General features: G+C 43.5%; 1 protein-coding gene across 1 annotated transcript in view; it reads right to left on the reverse strand.

Moving 5' to 3' along the window:
* Positions 1-14,470, reverse strand: part of LOC102444119 (uncharacterized) — a 118,464-nt gene that overhangs the window by 26,072 nt on the left and 77,922 nt on the right. The window contains exons 14-17 of the mRNA XM_075914432.1: positions 13,261-13,281; positions 13,047-13,067; positions 4,693-4,713; positions 2,304-2,324 (exon numbers count right to left, since the gene is read on the reverse strand). Coding sequence (XP_075770547.1) covers positions 2,304-2,324; positions 4,693-4,713; positions 13,047-13,067; positions 13,261-13,281 — 84 coding nt within the window. The remainder of the gene's footprint in view (positions 1-2,303; positions 2,325-4,692; positions 4,714-13,046; positions 13,068-13,260; positions 13,282-14,470) is intronic.

A 14,470-nucleotide genomic window follows, 5' to 3' on the forward strand; every position in this document is an offset into this window, starting at 1 on the left:
GGCTGTCAGGATCCAGGAGACCCTGCAGGAGAGCTTCCACCCCGAGGAGCCTGCAGAGCCACCCCAGTCCTCCCCATCGGGGGCTCATACCCCATTCCTCCCTCACCTCCTTCCACTTACCCCTCCCTAGCCCCCCTTCCTGATGTTAGAAATAAAGGACACGTGTGTTCAAAAATAGAAACTCTCTTTATTTAACAAAACTGGGGCGGGGGGATTAACCTCTGGGGAGACTGGGAAAAGGAGGTGGGAGAGGGGAAGAGAGAGGGTAGGAGAGGGGAGGGGTAAACCTGGGAGGAGGGAGCTGGAATGGGGAAGCCAGGGGAAGAAGGAGATGGGGAAGTATCAAACTATGGTATGCCATATCTTTAGTACTGTGTACAGATGTGGTCTCCTCACCCCAGAAAAGATATTTTGGCCTTGGAAAGGGTTCCGAAAAGGACAACTAAAATGATCAGGGGTTTGGAACAGGTCCCATATGAAGAGAGGCTAAAGTGACTGGGACTTTTCAGCTTAGAAAAGAGGAGACTTAGAGGGGATATGATAGAGGTCTATAAAATCATGAGTGATATGGAGAGGGTGTATAAAGAAAAGTTCTTCATTAGTTCTCATAACATCAGGACTAGAGGACACTAAATGAAATGAATGGGTAGCAGGCTTCAAACTAATAACAGAAAGTTCTTCTTCACAAAGCAAATAGTCAACCTGTAGAACTCCTTGCTGCAGGAGGCTGTGAAGAACTATAACAGAGTTTAAAGAGAAGTTAGATAAAGTCATGGAGGTTGGGTCCATGGAGTGGTATTAGCAAGGGGATAGAAATGGTGTCCCTGGCCTCTGTTTGTGGAAGGCTGGAGATGGATGGCACGAGATAAATGGCTTGGTCGTTGTCTTCAGTCCATCCCCTCCAGGGTACTTAGTGTTGGCCGCTGTCGGCAGACAGGCCACTGGGCTAGATGGACCTGTGGTCTGACTCAGTATTGCCGTTCTTATGTTCTTATGTTCTAAGCTCAGGGTTGGGGGTCTCACTGGACCACCTTGATTTTCATGCATACCTTCTCCTGGGTTTGCATGTGGTCTTTGGTGGCCAGGCTGGCAGCTATCCTGCCCTAGACAGCCACTTTCCTGTGCCTAGTGTGGAGGTCGTGGACGTTGGAGACTTCCCCCCAAACCTCGTTTAGGCCAATTATCTCCGCACTAGACGCGGTGGGCGCCCACCTCTTGCGGCCCCGGGCAGGCTCCTGGGAGCCGCCAGCCTGGTCCACGGAAGAAGCAGAGGGCTGGGTGGCAGTGAGTGGCTGGCTCGTGCCGTGCCAGGTGCAGGGTCTGCTGGCTGGGTGCTGGCAGGCTTGCACCTGACATGGGCACCGTAGCCAGCCCGTGCCCCTTTAAGGGCTCCGGGGCCGGGACGGGGGCAGGAAAATTTCCCTGGTGGTGCCCAGAGTGGCCATCAGGGCAAGCTGAGAAGGGCTAGCCTCCCACTAGTTCGAATTAAATGTCTACACAGCCCTTACTTCGAACTACTTAATTCGAACTAGGCATTAGTCCTTGTAGAAAGAGGTTTACCTAGTTCGAATTAAGTTTGAATTAACTAACGGCTGTTAGTTCGAATTAACTTTGTAGTGTAGACATACCCTTAGGAACTGAGATAAACAATTTTCATCCTCTGTCAGTAGAGGATCAGGATTTGCACTTGGGTTTACCCCCTGTATTTTGTGCTAGCCTCCTACGTCCATAAGGCTATGTCTAGACTGCAAGCCTCTTTCGAAAGAGCCTCTTTCGAAAGATACTTTCGAAAGAGCCTCTTTCGAAAGAGAGCGTCTAGACTGCACGCGGAATTTTGAAAAAGCAAGCCGCTTTTTCGAAAGAAAGCACCCAGTGAGTCTGGATGCTCTCTTTCTAAAAAGCCTGTTTGCTTTCAAGAACGCCTTCTTTCGAAAGAGCACTTTCGAAAGAAGGCGTTCTTCCTCGTGGAATTTGGTTTACCACCGTCGAAAGAAAAGCCGCATTCTTTTGATTTAATTTTGAAAGAACGCGGCTGCAATCTAGACGCAGGTGAAGTTTTTTCGAAAAAAGGCTACATTTTTCGAAAAAAACCCTGAGTCTGGACACAGCCTAAGAGAGAAAATACATACAAATATTCTAAGGTAATTAATTAACATCGTGTCAGAGAAAGTCCTCTACAGTTCTATTAAGAGCCTGAAAGTAATTTGATAGGTTTGAGGAAAGAAAAACAAATGAAATAGTAGTTTTCCTATATGTATATTAATCTGAAGGAAAATCCTATTGGAGAATCATAGAGAACTAACCCTTTTCAATCTGGAGTTGGTCTGAAAAAGAACACAGTGATATCAATTACCATTCAGAGAACACACCTTGACCTACATTGGTGAAGGAACTGCCCATGTAAACCCCCCCCCCCGCTAATCAAATGCTAGGTTTATCCTTCAGCCCCCCCCCCCCCCCTCCTCCTTCCACAGGCCACACCTAAGACATCAAAAAAATGTAGCAATGGCTCAGAATCCTGTGTTCCAGAACTAATAATACTCATTATATGGCTCACATTATACTAGTGCTCTGGCTGATTCACTTGCTTCCAGTATATTTCCAGACATAATTTAAAGTCTTGGTTGTGACTTATAAAGCCTTAAACAGGTTGGGTCTGGGATATCTGAAGAACCATCTTTTCCCATATGACCCTGCTCAGTCAATGAAGTCAGCTGGGGAGGCTCTGCTCTGTGTTCCTCAACTTGTGAGGAGAAAATTAACATATACGAAGAGCTAAGCCTTCTCATCTTTTGCTCCCAGGCTGTGGAATTCTCTCCCCTGGGATATTTGCCAGGTGAATTGTTTTGGAACCTGGCCACAGCCTCCATTTTTACTTGTGCTTTTATTGATGTGTGTGTGTGTGTGTGTGTGTGTGTGTGTGTCCCCATCCCTCCTCATGAGATGTCTTTGCAGGTTTTATATCCTCCTGGGGTTTCATATTTTAATGTTTATATATATTTACAAGCCACCATGAAGATTTTAAGTAGACAGGCAGGGTAAAATATACTAAATACATAATTTAATAAATAAAAATGTAGCAATGGTTCAGAATCCTGTGTTCCAGAACTAATAAACAAGAGGACCTGGATTTGCACACAACTAGAGAACCAGCCAAACACTTCATTGAATTCTGATCATATAAGCCCATCTTCAGGCTGCTGCTCATTTCCGCTGGCACCTTATTGACAATAAAGATTCCTCAGGGGAACTCTTGTGATACTAAGAAAATACACACAACTCGGACTCAGACTGATTATCAGTGAGCTAAAGTAAATCAAAGTAAACCCACTGTTCTGTTCCTTTAGCTTCTCTGAAAAACAGAGGGACAATACAAATCAAAACCCAACCTTTGCAGTACGTAATGCATGTATCCTTATTGAAATTAGTGGACGGATTCTGTGCACTTCTGAACTTACTCTGTGAAAATCCAAGCATATCTATTCAGCAGCTGGGAGAAGCAATTCCCACAGGTGGGTACGCTGTGCAGAGTAGCACTCCTCAACCTTCTGCTATCCAATAACAACAGGGTGGCAGCAGTCACTGACAGAGGCTGGACAATGTGACCAGAAATATATGCAGGGGTTTGGACAGTTTTGGAATTGAGTGAGCAGCCTGAGCCTCCCTCTGTGATGCTGGGTCATTGCTGCTGTCACTAGAGCACTGTGTTGATCAAGAAGAGTAGCTAGATCCATGTATCCCAGTGGTCCATGGCTAGGCACAGAAAGCAGGAAGCCATGGAGCCATCTGGAGTTCCTGCTGATATCTTGATCTATCCCCTGTTCACATCCCTGAGGTCAGGAAGCTGCTGCTGAACGAGGGGCAGCTCAGTGAGAGCGAGACAGAGAACTGACTAGGATGGTGAGGAGGGTAGGTATCAGCTTTGGGGTAGAATCCTGTTTGTCTCCTCCCTAGTCCTGCTGTGCTTACCCTGGGCTCTGCCTCACTCCAGAGACTGATCCTGGTTCCCACTCCACTCTGCCTTGCCTCCAGGCCCTGCCTCGCTCCAACGGGGCACCAATCCTCCTCCTCACCTGTGCTCTTGTCTCCAGCCTCTGAATTGCTGCAGCTCATGCTGTGTCAAAGATAACTTCTGTGTTGGTCTTCTGTTTTTTTATAGTCATTCCTCAGTGAGGCCTACAAATATTTTTGGCACCAGGCCCTAGCTGCTCTAGAAGAACTTTCTAGTCCTATGATTCTGTATTATATAATGCAGATGAAAGTGACAAAAAACAGTTTTTTTATTCAGTGTGAATAGAATTACTAAGCAATGAGAAATTAATTTGTTTTAGATCAATACCCAAAGTTAAGTTCGGGTAAATTGCCTGAAACACTATAAAATCCAATATTAAGGTAAATGTTTGAAACATAGGAAAGTACAAAGCACGCGAATGTCCTGAAATGCTGTATGAGGGTCAAGATACTTGAAATATGTAACATACTCTGTAGCATTCTATTTAAAATAATTGGCAAATTCCCTGTACTGCTTATTGTCCTTTGTAACACCCAGGGCATGTCTACACAGAAGCTGGAAAGAGTGAATCTCAGATTTGGTTGTATGTATAATTTTTTGTTGTTTATTTTTACAGTGATTTATTTCATTTTACTTTGGTGGGAGCCATAAGGTCATCAAGGAATGTCATCAATACTTACTAATACTTTCCTGCAGTTTTCCTGAAAAAAAAAAAAAGGTATCCTCACAAATAGGATCCATACTCCCTGAATACATGTGAATTGCTCACACGAGAACCAGTCAAAATGCCCAAAAGGAAGCTCACAGATTTACTATTTTCTTGATGAAACATAAAGGATATAACTTCCATTCCCAGTTTAAGATAATTCTACATACATGCAGAGGCCATCTCTGTTCCCAGTTAGTTGTTAAGGCATTTAACCAAGGTCTGGAAGACCTAGGTTTCACCTGCTGGAGAAGATGGAGCAGGGGTTTGAACAAGGACATCCCATCCCCCAGCTGACTATCCTGATCACTGGGCTGAAAGCTATTGAAGAGGTCCAGAAATGTGGCTTGAAACACTTAAGGGATGTGGAGGAGGAGTGAGCAAAGGTTCTGCTTCCATTGTTCCAACTGCTGACTCATCACTGAGAATCTACCCCCTTGCAGGGCAAAGCAGTTTGTAGGATGCTCTAACTTTGTTATCAACAGAATTGCAGAAGGCAAGCAGTGTTAATGCTAAGCCATGCCCATTCCTGGCCATACCAATTATACAGGCATAGTTTCCTGCATACACTCACATAAAAATGAACTAAAAAGGAGGTTTGAGCAGATGATGGGACAAAGGCATGACGTGGCTAAAGGGGAAAGCTTAGATATGCAGATGGAAGCAGGATCAAGGGCCTCAGAGGGGGGACTGCTGGGCAAAGAAAATGGACAGTGGAAGCATGTGACTCAGAGGACCAGGCAGAGGAAAAGATGGGTCAGTGAAGGAAAAATAGAGCTCAAGAACAGGTATTTGGAGTTGGAAAATGAGGAAGAGGTACAGAAGGTAGATAATGAAGATGGAAGGGTAAGGAAGAAGAGAAGAGTGGCTAGTCCCATAGATAAAGGGGAAGACTTAATGGAGACAACACCAATAATGAGCATTAGGATTACAAGGGAAAATAGGAATGGCAAAGACTTGCAGCCAGAGGAAGCTAGAGATAGACCAGAGAATTTCACTGTCACTAGGAAAAGGCAGGTCTATGTGATTGGGGACTCCTTATTGAGAAGAATAGATAGGCCTGTAACCAGAGCTGATCCAGAGAATAGAAGGGTGGGCTGTCTGCCAGGTGCTAAGATATGAGATGTGGAACTGAGGTTGAAGAGAATTATTAAGGGAGCAGGAAGGAATCCATTGATCATCCTTCATGTAGGAACAAATGATACGGCTAGATTCTCGCTGGAACGAATTAAGGGAGACTATGCTAGGCTGGGGAAGATGCTCAAGGAAATTGAGGCTCAGGTGATCTTTAGTGGAATTCTGCCTGTTCCTAGAGAAGGGCAACAAAGATGTGACAGGATTATGATGATCAATAGATGGCTTAGGCAGTGGTGCTATAAGGAGGGCTTTGGGATGTATGGTCACTGGGAGGCATTTATGGACAGAGGACTGTTCTCTAGGGATGGACTTCACCTAAGTAGGGAGGGAAATAGACTTCTAGGATGGAGGCTGGCTCAACTTATTAAGAGGGCTTTAAACTAGGAATTTGGGGGAGATGGTTGGGAGATGCCAAGGTAATCTCTACACCAGATTTTAACACTGAGAGGGAGGAAAACAAAGTAAGAAAGGATATAGCTGGGGGTAGGAGAATGAACATGAGGAAGGGTGGGGTGGATACTAGTCTAATAGGTCATATTGGAGGTATAACGTCCGTGCCAAATTGGGTAAAGAATGTGAATGAGGCCAAACAGCAAAAATTAAGTTTGTACACCAATGCGAGGAGCCTAGGTAACAAAAAGGAGGAACTAGAGCTATTGGTCCAGGAAGTGAAACCAGATATTATAGGAATAACAGAAACATGGTGGAATACTAGGCATGACTGGAGTACAGGTATTGAAGGGTATGTGCTGTTTAGGAAAGACAGAAATAAGGGTAAAGGTGGTGGAGTCGCATTGTATATCAAAGATGAGATAGATTGTAAAGAAATAAAAAGTGATGGAATGGAGAAGACAGAGTCTGTCTGGGCAAAAATCACATTGGGGAAGAAAACTGTCAGATCCTCCCCTGGAATAGTGCTTGGGGTGTGTTATAGACCACCAGGATCCAATTTGGATATGGATAGAGACCTCTTTAATGTTTTTAATGAAGTAAATACTCATGGAAACAGTGTAATCATGGGAGATTTCAACTTTCCAGCTATAGACTGGAGAACAAGTGCTAGTAATAATAAAAGGGCTCAGATTTTCCTAGATGTGATAGCTGATGAATTCCTTCATCAAGTAGTTGCTGAACCAACAAGGGGGGATGCTATTTTAGATTTGGTTTTGGTGAGTAGCGAGGACCTTACAGAAGAAATGGTTGTAGGAGACAACCTTGGCTCGAGTGATCATGAGCTAATTCAGTTTAAATTAAATGGAAGGATAAACAAAAATAAATCTGAGACTAGGGTTTTTGATTTTAAAAGGGCTAACTTTAGTAAATTAAGGAAATTCATTAGGGATGTTGATTGGACTAAAGAAATTATGGATCTTAAAGTGGAGGAAGCCTGGAATTATTTTAAGTTAAAGTTGCAGAAGCTGTCAGAGGCCTGTATCCCTAGAAAAGGGAAAAAATTTATAGGCAGGTGTGTTAGACCAAGCTGGATGAGCAAGTATCTCAGAGAGGTGATTAAGAAAAAGCAGAAAGCATATAAGGAGTGGAAAATGGGAGGGATCAGTAAAGAAAGCTACCTTATTGAGGTTAGAGCATGTAGGGATAAAGTGAGAAAGGCCAAAAGTCAGGCAGAGTTGGACCTTGCAAAGGGAATTAAAACCAATAGTAAAAGGTTTTATAGCCATATAAATAGGAAAAAAACGAAAAAAGAAGAAGTAGGACCACTAATTACTAAGGATGGAGTGGAGGTTAAGGATAATCTAGGAATGGCCCAATATTTGAACAAATACTTTGCTTCAGTCTTTAATGAGGCTAATGAAGAGCTTAGGGGTAATGGTAAGTTAACAAATGGGACCGAGGATAAGGAGGTAGATATTACCATATCCAAGGTGAAAGCCAAACTTGAGCAGCTTAATGGGAGTAAATCAGGGGGCCCAGATGGTCTTCATCCAAGAATATTAAAGGAACTGGCACATGAACTTGCAAGTCCATTAGCAAACATTTTTAATAAATCTCTAAACTCAGGGGTTGTACCATTTGACTGGAGAATTGCTAATATAGTTCCTATTTTTAAGAAAGGGAAAAAAAGCGACCCGGGTAACTATAGGCCTGTTAGTTTGACATCTGTAGTATGTAAGATCCTGGAAAAAATTTTGAAGGAGAAAGTAGTTAGAGACATTGAGGCTAATGGCAATTGGGACAAATTACAACATGGTTTTACAAAAGGTAGATCGTGCCAAACCAACCTGATCTCCTTTTTTGAGAAAGTAACAGATTTTTTAGATAAAGGAAATGCAGTGGATCTAATCTACCTCGACTTTAGTAAGGCATTTGATACAGTACCACATGGGGAATTATTGGTTAAATTGGAAAAGATAGGGATTAATATGAAAGTTGAGAGGTGGATAAGCAATTGGTTAAAGGGGAGACTACAGCAGGTCATACTGAAAGGTGAACTGTCAGGTTGGAGGAGGGTTACTAGCGGAGTTCCTCAGGGATCAGTTTTGGGGCCAATTTTATTTAATCTTTTTATTGCTGATCTTGGCACCAAAAGTGGAAGTGTCCTAATAAAATTTGCAGATGACACAAAGTTGGGAGCTATTGCCAATTCAGAAAAGGATCGCGATATCATAGAGGAAGATCTGGATGATCTTGTAAATTGGAGTGATAGCAATAGGATGAAATTTAATAGTGAGAAGTGTAAGGTTATGCATTAAGGGATTAATAACAAGCATTTTAGTTATAAGCTGGGGACACATCAGTTGGAAGTAAGGGTATGTCTACACTACAAAGTTAGTTTGAACTAACTTAGTTCGAATTAGTTAATTCGAACTAAGCTAATTCGAACTAACATGTCTAGAACTAAAAACTAGTTTGAATTAGCGTTTTGCTAATTCGAACTAGCATGTCCACATTGAGTGGACCCTGAACAGGGCTTAAGGATGGCCGAAAGCAGTGCCGGCAGGGCATCAGAGGAGGACTTAGAGCGTGGAGATGCTGCCTCAGGCTAGCCGAGGGCTGCGCTTAAAGGGACCCGACCCCCACCCCGGACAGACAGTTCTCAGGGGTGCCCCGCTTGAAAACCAGTCCTGGCTTGGAGTGCCCGGAATGCCCACACTGGGCACATCACAGCACTCGGCCATCAGACCGGCTGCAGTTGCCGCAGGCTGCCATCTGGGGAGAAGGGGCAATTGGGGGGCTGCAGGAGAGCTTCCACCCCCAGAAGCCCACAGAGCCAGCCCAGTCCTCCCCATCGGGGGCTCGTGCCCCATTCCTCCCTCACCTCCTTCCACTTACCCTTCCCTAGCCCCCCTTCCTGATGTACAAAATAAAGATAACGTTTCTTCCAACATTGACTCTGTCTTTATTGAACAAAACTGGGGGAGACTGGGAAAAGGAGGTGGGAGAGGGGAAGAGAAAGGCTGGGAGAGGGGAGGGCAACTACAATGATCAGGGGTTGGGAACAGGTCCCAGATGAAGAGAGGCTACAGAGACTGAGACTGTTCAGCTTAGAAAAGAGGAGATGGAGCAGGGACAGGATAGAGGTCTCTAAAAGCAGGGGTTGGGTGGAGAGGGTGCATTCCGAAAAGTTCTTCATGAGTTCCCATAAAGAAGGACTAGAGGACACCAAAGGAAAGGAATGGGTAGCAGGCTTGAAACTAGTAAGAGAAAGTTGTTGTTCACAAAGCAAATAGTTAACCTGTGGAACTCCTTGCTGCAGGAGGCTGTGAAGGCTACAACTAGAACAGAGTTTAAAGGGAAGTGAGATCAAGTCATGGAGGTTGGGTTCATGGAGTAGTCTTAACCAGGGGGTAGGAGTGGTATCCCTGCCCAAAGTTTGTGGAAGGCTGGAGAGGGATGGCACGAGACAAATGGCTTGGTCACTGTCTTTGGTCCATCCCCTCCAGGGTCCCTAGTGTTGGCCACTGTCGGCAGACAGGCTACTGGGCTAGATGGACCTTTGGTCTGACCCAGTACGGCCATTGTAAGCTCAGGGCTCAGGGTCAGGGGTCTCAGTGGACCCCCTTGATTTTCATGCACACCTGCTCCTGGGTGGCCAGGCTGGCAGCTCTCCTGCCCTAGATGGCCACTTTCCTGTGCCTAGTGCAGAGATCGTGGACGAGGTCCACGATGTCTGCACTAGCCCAGGAAGGTGCCGGCCTCTTGCGGTCCCGGGCAAGCTCCCGGGAGCCGCCAGCCTGGTCCTGGGAAGAGGGGGTGGGCTGGGGGACATCGGGTGGGTGGCTCTGTGCCGTGTCAGGTGCAGGGTCTGCTGGCTGGGTGCTGGCAGGCTTGCACCTGGCACAGGCACCGTAGCCAGCCTGTGCCCCTTTAAGGGGTCCGGGGCCGGGAGGGGGGCAATAGAGTTTCCCTGGTGTTGGCCAGAGTGGCCACCAGGGAAACCTGGGGAGGGCTAGCCTCCCACTAGTTCGAATTAAGGGGCTACACAGCCCTTAATTCGAACTAGTAAGTTCGAACTAGGCTTAATCCTTGTAAAACGAGGTTTTCCTAGATCGAACTAAGCGCTCCGCTAGTTCGATTTAAATTCGAACTAGCGGAGCGCTAGTGTAGCGCCGATGAATGTTAGTTCGAACTAACGTCCGTTAGTTCGAACTAACATTGTAGTGTAGACATACCATAACGGAGGAGGAGAAGGACCTCGGAGTCCTGGTTGATTATAGAATGACTATGAGCCGCCATTGTGACATGGCCGTGAAAAAGGCTAATACGATCTTGGGATGTATTAGGCGAGGTATTTCCAGTAGGGATAAGGAGGTGTTAGTGCCATTATACAAGGCATTGGTAAGACCCCATTTGGAATACTGTGTGCAGTTCTGGTCTCCCATGTTTAAGAAGGATGAATTCAAACTGGAACAGGTACAAAGAAGGGCCACTAGGATGATCCGAGGAATGGAAAACCTGTCTTATGAAAGGAGACTCAAGGAGTTTGGCTTGTTTACTTTAACCAAAAGAAGGCTGAGGGGGGACATGATTGCACTTTTTAAATATATTAGAGGGATAAATACCAGGGAGGGAGAGGAATTATTTAAGTTTCATACCAATGTGGACACAAGAACAAATGGATATAAGCTGGCTAGTAGGAAGTTTAGACTTGAGATTAGACGAAGGTTTCTAACCATTAGAGGAGTGAAGTTCTGGAACGGCCTTCCAAGGGAAGTAGTGGGGGCAAAAGATCTATCTGGTTTCAAGATTAAACTAGATGGGTTTATGAAGGGGATGGTTTGATGGGATAACAGGATCTTGGTATCTAATTGACCATTCATGATCAGTGGGAAATAGGTCAATGGAGGGATGATAGGAGTTACTATAGAGAACTTTCTGGGTGTCTGGTTGATGAGTCTTGCCCACATGCTCAGGGTTTAGCTGATCGCCATATTTGGGGTTGGGAAGGAATTTTCCTCCAGGGTAGATTGGCAGAGGCCCTGGAGGTTTTTCGCCTTCCTCTGTAGCATGGGGTACAGATCACAGCTAGAGGATCTCTGCATCTTGGGGTCTTCAAAGTATTTGAAGGCTTCAATATCTGAGATATAGGTGAGAGGATGATTCTAGGAGGGGTGGGTGAGATTTTGTGGCCTGCACTGTGCAGGGGGTTAGACTAGATGATCATAATGGTCCCTTCTGACTCTGGAGTCTATGAGTCTATGAGTCTATGATATTAAGAAATGTCTATAATACATGTTAAAACAAAAGATAGGACTATGCAGCACTTTAAAGACTAACAAGATGGTTTATTAGGTGATGAGCTTTCGTGGGCGAGACCCACTTCCTCAGATCAACTGTGGATCTGGCCCACAAAAGCTCATCACTTAATAAACCATCTTGTTAGTCTTTAAAGTGCTACATAGTCCTGTCTTTTGTTTCAGCAAGACCAGACTAACATGGCTACATCTCTATTACTATTCTATAATACATGTTAATACTTAAATTCTTACCTTAAATTTTAGACACGATAGAAAATAAGTACAAATATTCTAATCTAATTAAGTAAATTTCTTTCAGAGAAAGTCATCTATAATTGTATTAAGAGTCTGAAAAGCAATCTGATACACAATGACCTCTCTTTAGATTGAGAAAAGACAAAGAAATGAAGAAATATCTTTTTTTGTTTAAGTACATACTCCTGAAGGAAATCTACTTGAGAAATCTGACAGAACTAACCCTTTTCAATCTGGAGTTGGCCTGAAAAAGAATATAGTGACATCATTTACATCAGGGGAGCAACTATACTGCACCTTAAACTCGAAATAAGATACACAATTTATGCTATGCAAATTACATATCTTATTTCAAATTTATGTCAAAATAGCTTATTTTAAATTTGTTGCATTTACACCTCACCAAATTTGAAAATAAAGTGCTCTTTCTAACCTTGCCGTATCCCTCATGCAATGAGGTTTACTGGGATGGTGAACTAGTGTGCCCCCTATTTCGAAGACTATTTTGACATAATGGGCAACTTGCATAGATGCAGGATAGCTATTTTGGGATACATCTGGTATCCTGAAATAGCCTTGTAGTGTAGAAATATCCTTATTGAGCACATCTTAACTCACATAAGTCAAGGGACAGTTCCCAAAGACCTCAAAAATAATCAGCTTCAAGTTTTCTCCTTCATCCTTGTTCCTAAAAACAACACCTAATACAGCAACATAATGTAGCAATAACTCAGAATCGTGTCTTCCATAACTAAATAAAGGTAAGATCATATACATGCAAAAAACGCAAGTCCCAACCAATAATGCACCGTTTACTAGTCATATAAACACCTACCCCAGGCATCTATTACCACAGTCTCCTTATTAACAGTGGCTTGAACCATGACCCTCTCGAAAAAATTATTGTGAAACCAACAAAACAAAAATAAGTTACCCTTAGTTGGGCACACGCTAAACTAAAATTGGTGTCAGTGGTGTTAAAACAACTCTGAAAATCTGACCCAAATACACTAGAGATGAAGATATAAATTAATGGCACATACAATGAAAAAAATGTGATCTGTAAGCGAGAAAAGACATTTTAGATTTTAGAAAGAGAGAGAGGAAGAAACAAAATTTAAGAAAGAAAATATTTTATTAGTGTATAAAGAATTCTTCTATTCTATTATTGATTAATACATTAATTCATTTCATTTTTGCGGGATAGTTAAAGTACACAAAAAATCTCATCAATACTTACGATTAATTTCCTGCAGTTCTTCTGAAAAAGAAAATCAATATTACAAATTCACAAGTGATGCCATACTGCTATAGATAAGTACAAATAGTTTCCAGGAAAATTGATAAAAAAAAGCATCTAAATCAGCTTGAAACAGAATGCTTGGTTTTTGTTCAAAAATGAAAAAGGATGTAACAGCCATTCCCAGCTCAGTTGAGAAATCAGAGAGAATTACCTTTTTCTATCTGGAGTTGCCCTGAAAAAGAACATAGTGATCTCAGCTTCCATTCGGTGAACACATCTTAATTCATATTGGTCAAGAATCTGTCCCTGCAGAGGTGCCCAATAATCAGCTGCCAGATTTCTTATTTATCCCTGTTCCTACTGACCATACCTAACACATCAACAAAATATGGCAATGGCTCAGAATCTTGTTTCAGAACTAAATGAAAAAAAGGCCCTGGACTAGCACACCACTGGAGCACCAGCCAACATCCCATGGACTACTGATCATAAAAGCCTGTCTCCCAGCCACTCAGTTCCACTGGCACCCAACTGACAATGGCTTAACTAATGAATTTCTCAAGAAAACGCTTGTGATACTAAGAAAATACACACAACTCGAACTCAGTCTGATTATCTAATTAGCTAATGTAAATCAAAGTAAACCTCCCATTCTCTTCCTTTAGGTTCTCTGAAAAACAGAGGGACAATACAAATCAAAACCCAACCTTTGCAGTACATAATGTTTGCTGTAGCATCCTTATTGCAACTAATGGACAGACTCGTTGCACTCCTGAACTCCAGGTAAAGGAGAAGCAGATACAGGACACTTCAGGGAAGTGGTTGTACTGTGTGTTGTGTTTGGGGCTTTCTTTCTATGTGTTGAGCTTGTGTTTATGAGTGAGGTTTTTTTTTTCTCTCTTTTCTTTTTTTGCGTTTGTGAGGGAGGCTTTTTTTCCCCTTTCCCTTCCCACTCTCCCTCCCATTCACCGAGTGTGTGCTGTGACTAGCAGCTGGAAACTGTTGGCTTCTAATTAAAATTTGAATTCTAGAAGTCTCTGCTGATTGGCTGAGCCTTGGTAAGGGGAGGGACTTTCAGGCTGTCCAGGGGTTTATAAAGCAGTGAGCAAGTGACCAAGGAGCTTGTGAACAGGTGAGTGCTAATTGGGAGTTTAAAGAGGGAGTTGGGAAGGTGGCGAGCTTCTCTTGCCTTTCTTTTAAATCCTTTTTCCAGGGCAGCAGGTATGGATGGTGATAGGTCTGCTGTTGTTACCTGCACAGCGTGTGCCATGTTTTTCTTCCTCCCAGAAGAAAGAACAGATTTCATCTGCACTAAGTGCAAGCTGGTTGCCATTTTGGAAGAAAACATTGGAGGCCCAAGTGTCGACACTATGCTCAATCAGAGAGGATGAAGACTTCCTCGATAGAAGGCAGTGTTTAAT

This window comes from Pelodiscus sinensis, chromosome 33 (genome assembly GCF_049634645.1).
Source record: "Pelodiscus sinensis isolate JC-2024 chromosome 33, ASM4963464v1, whole genome shotgun sequence".
In the NCBI taxonomy this organism is placed as follows: domain Eukaryota; kingdom Metazoa; phylum Chordata; order Testudines; family Trionychidae; genus Pelodiscus; species Pelodiscus sinensis.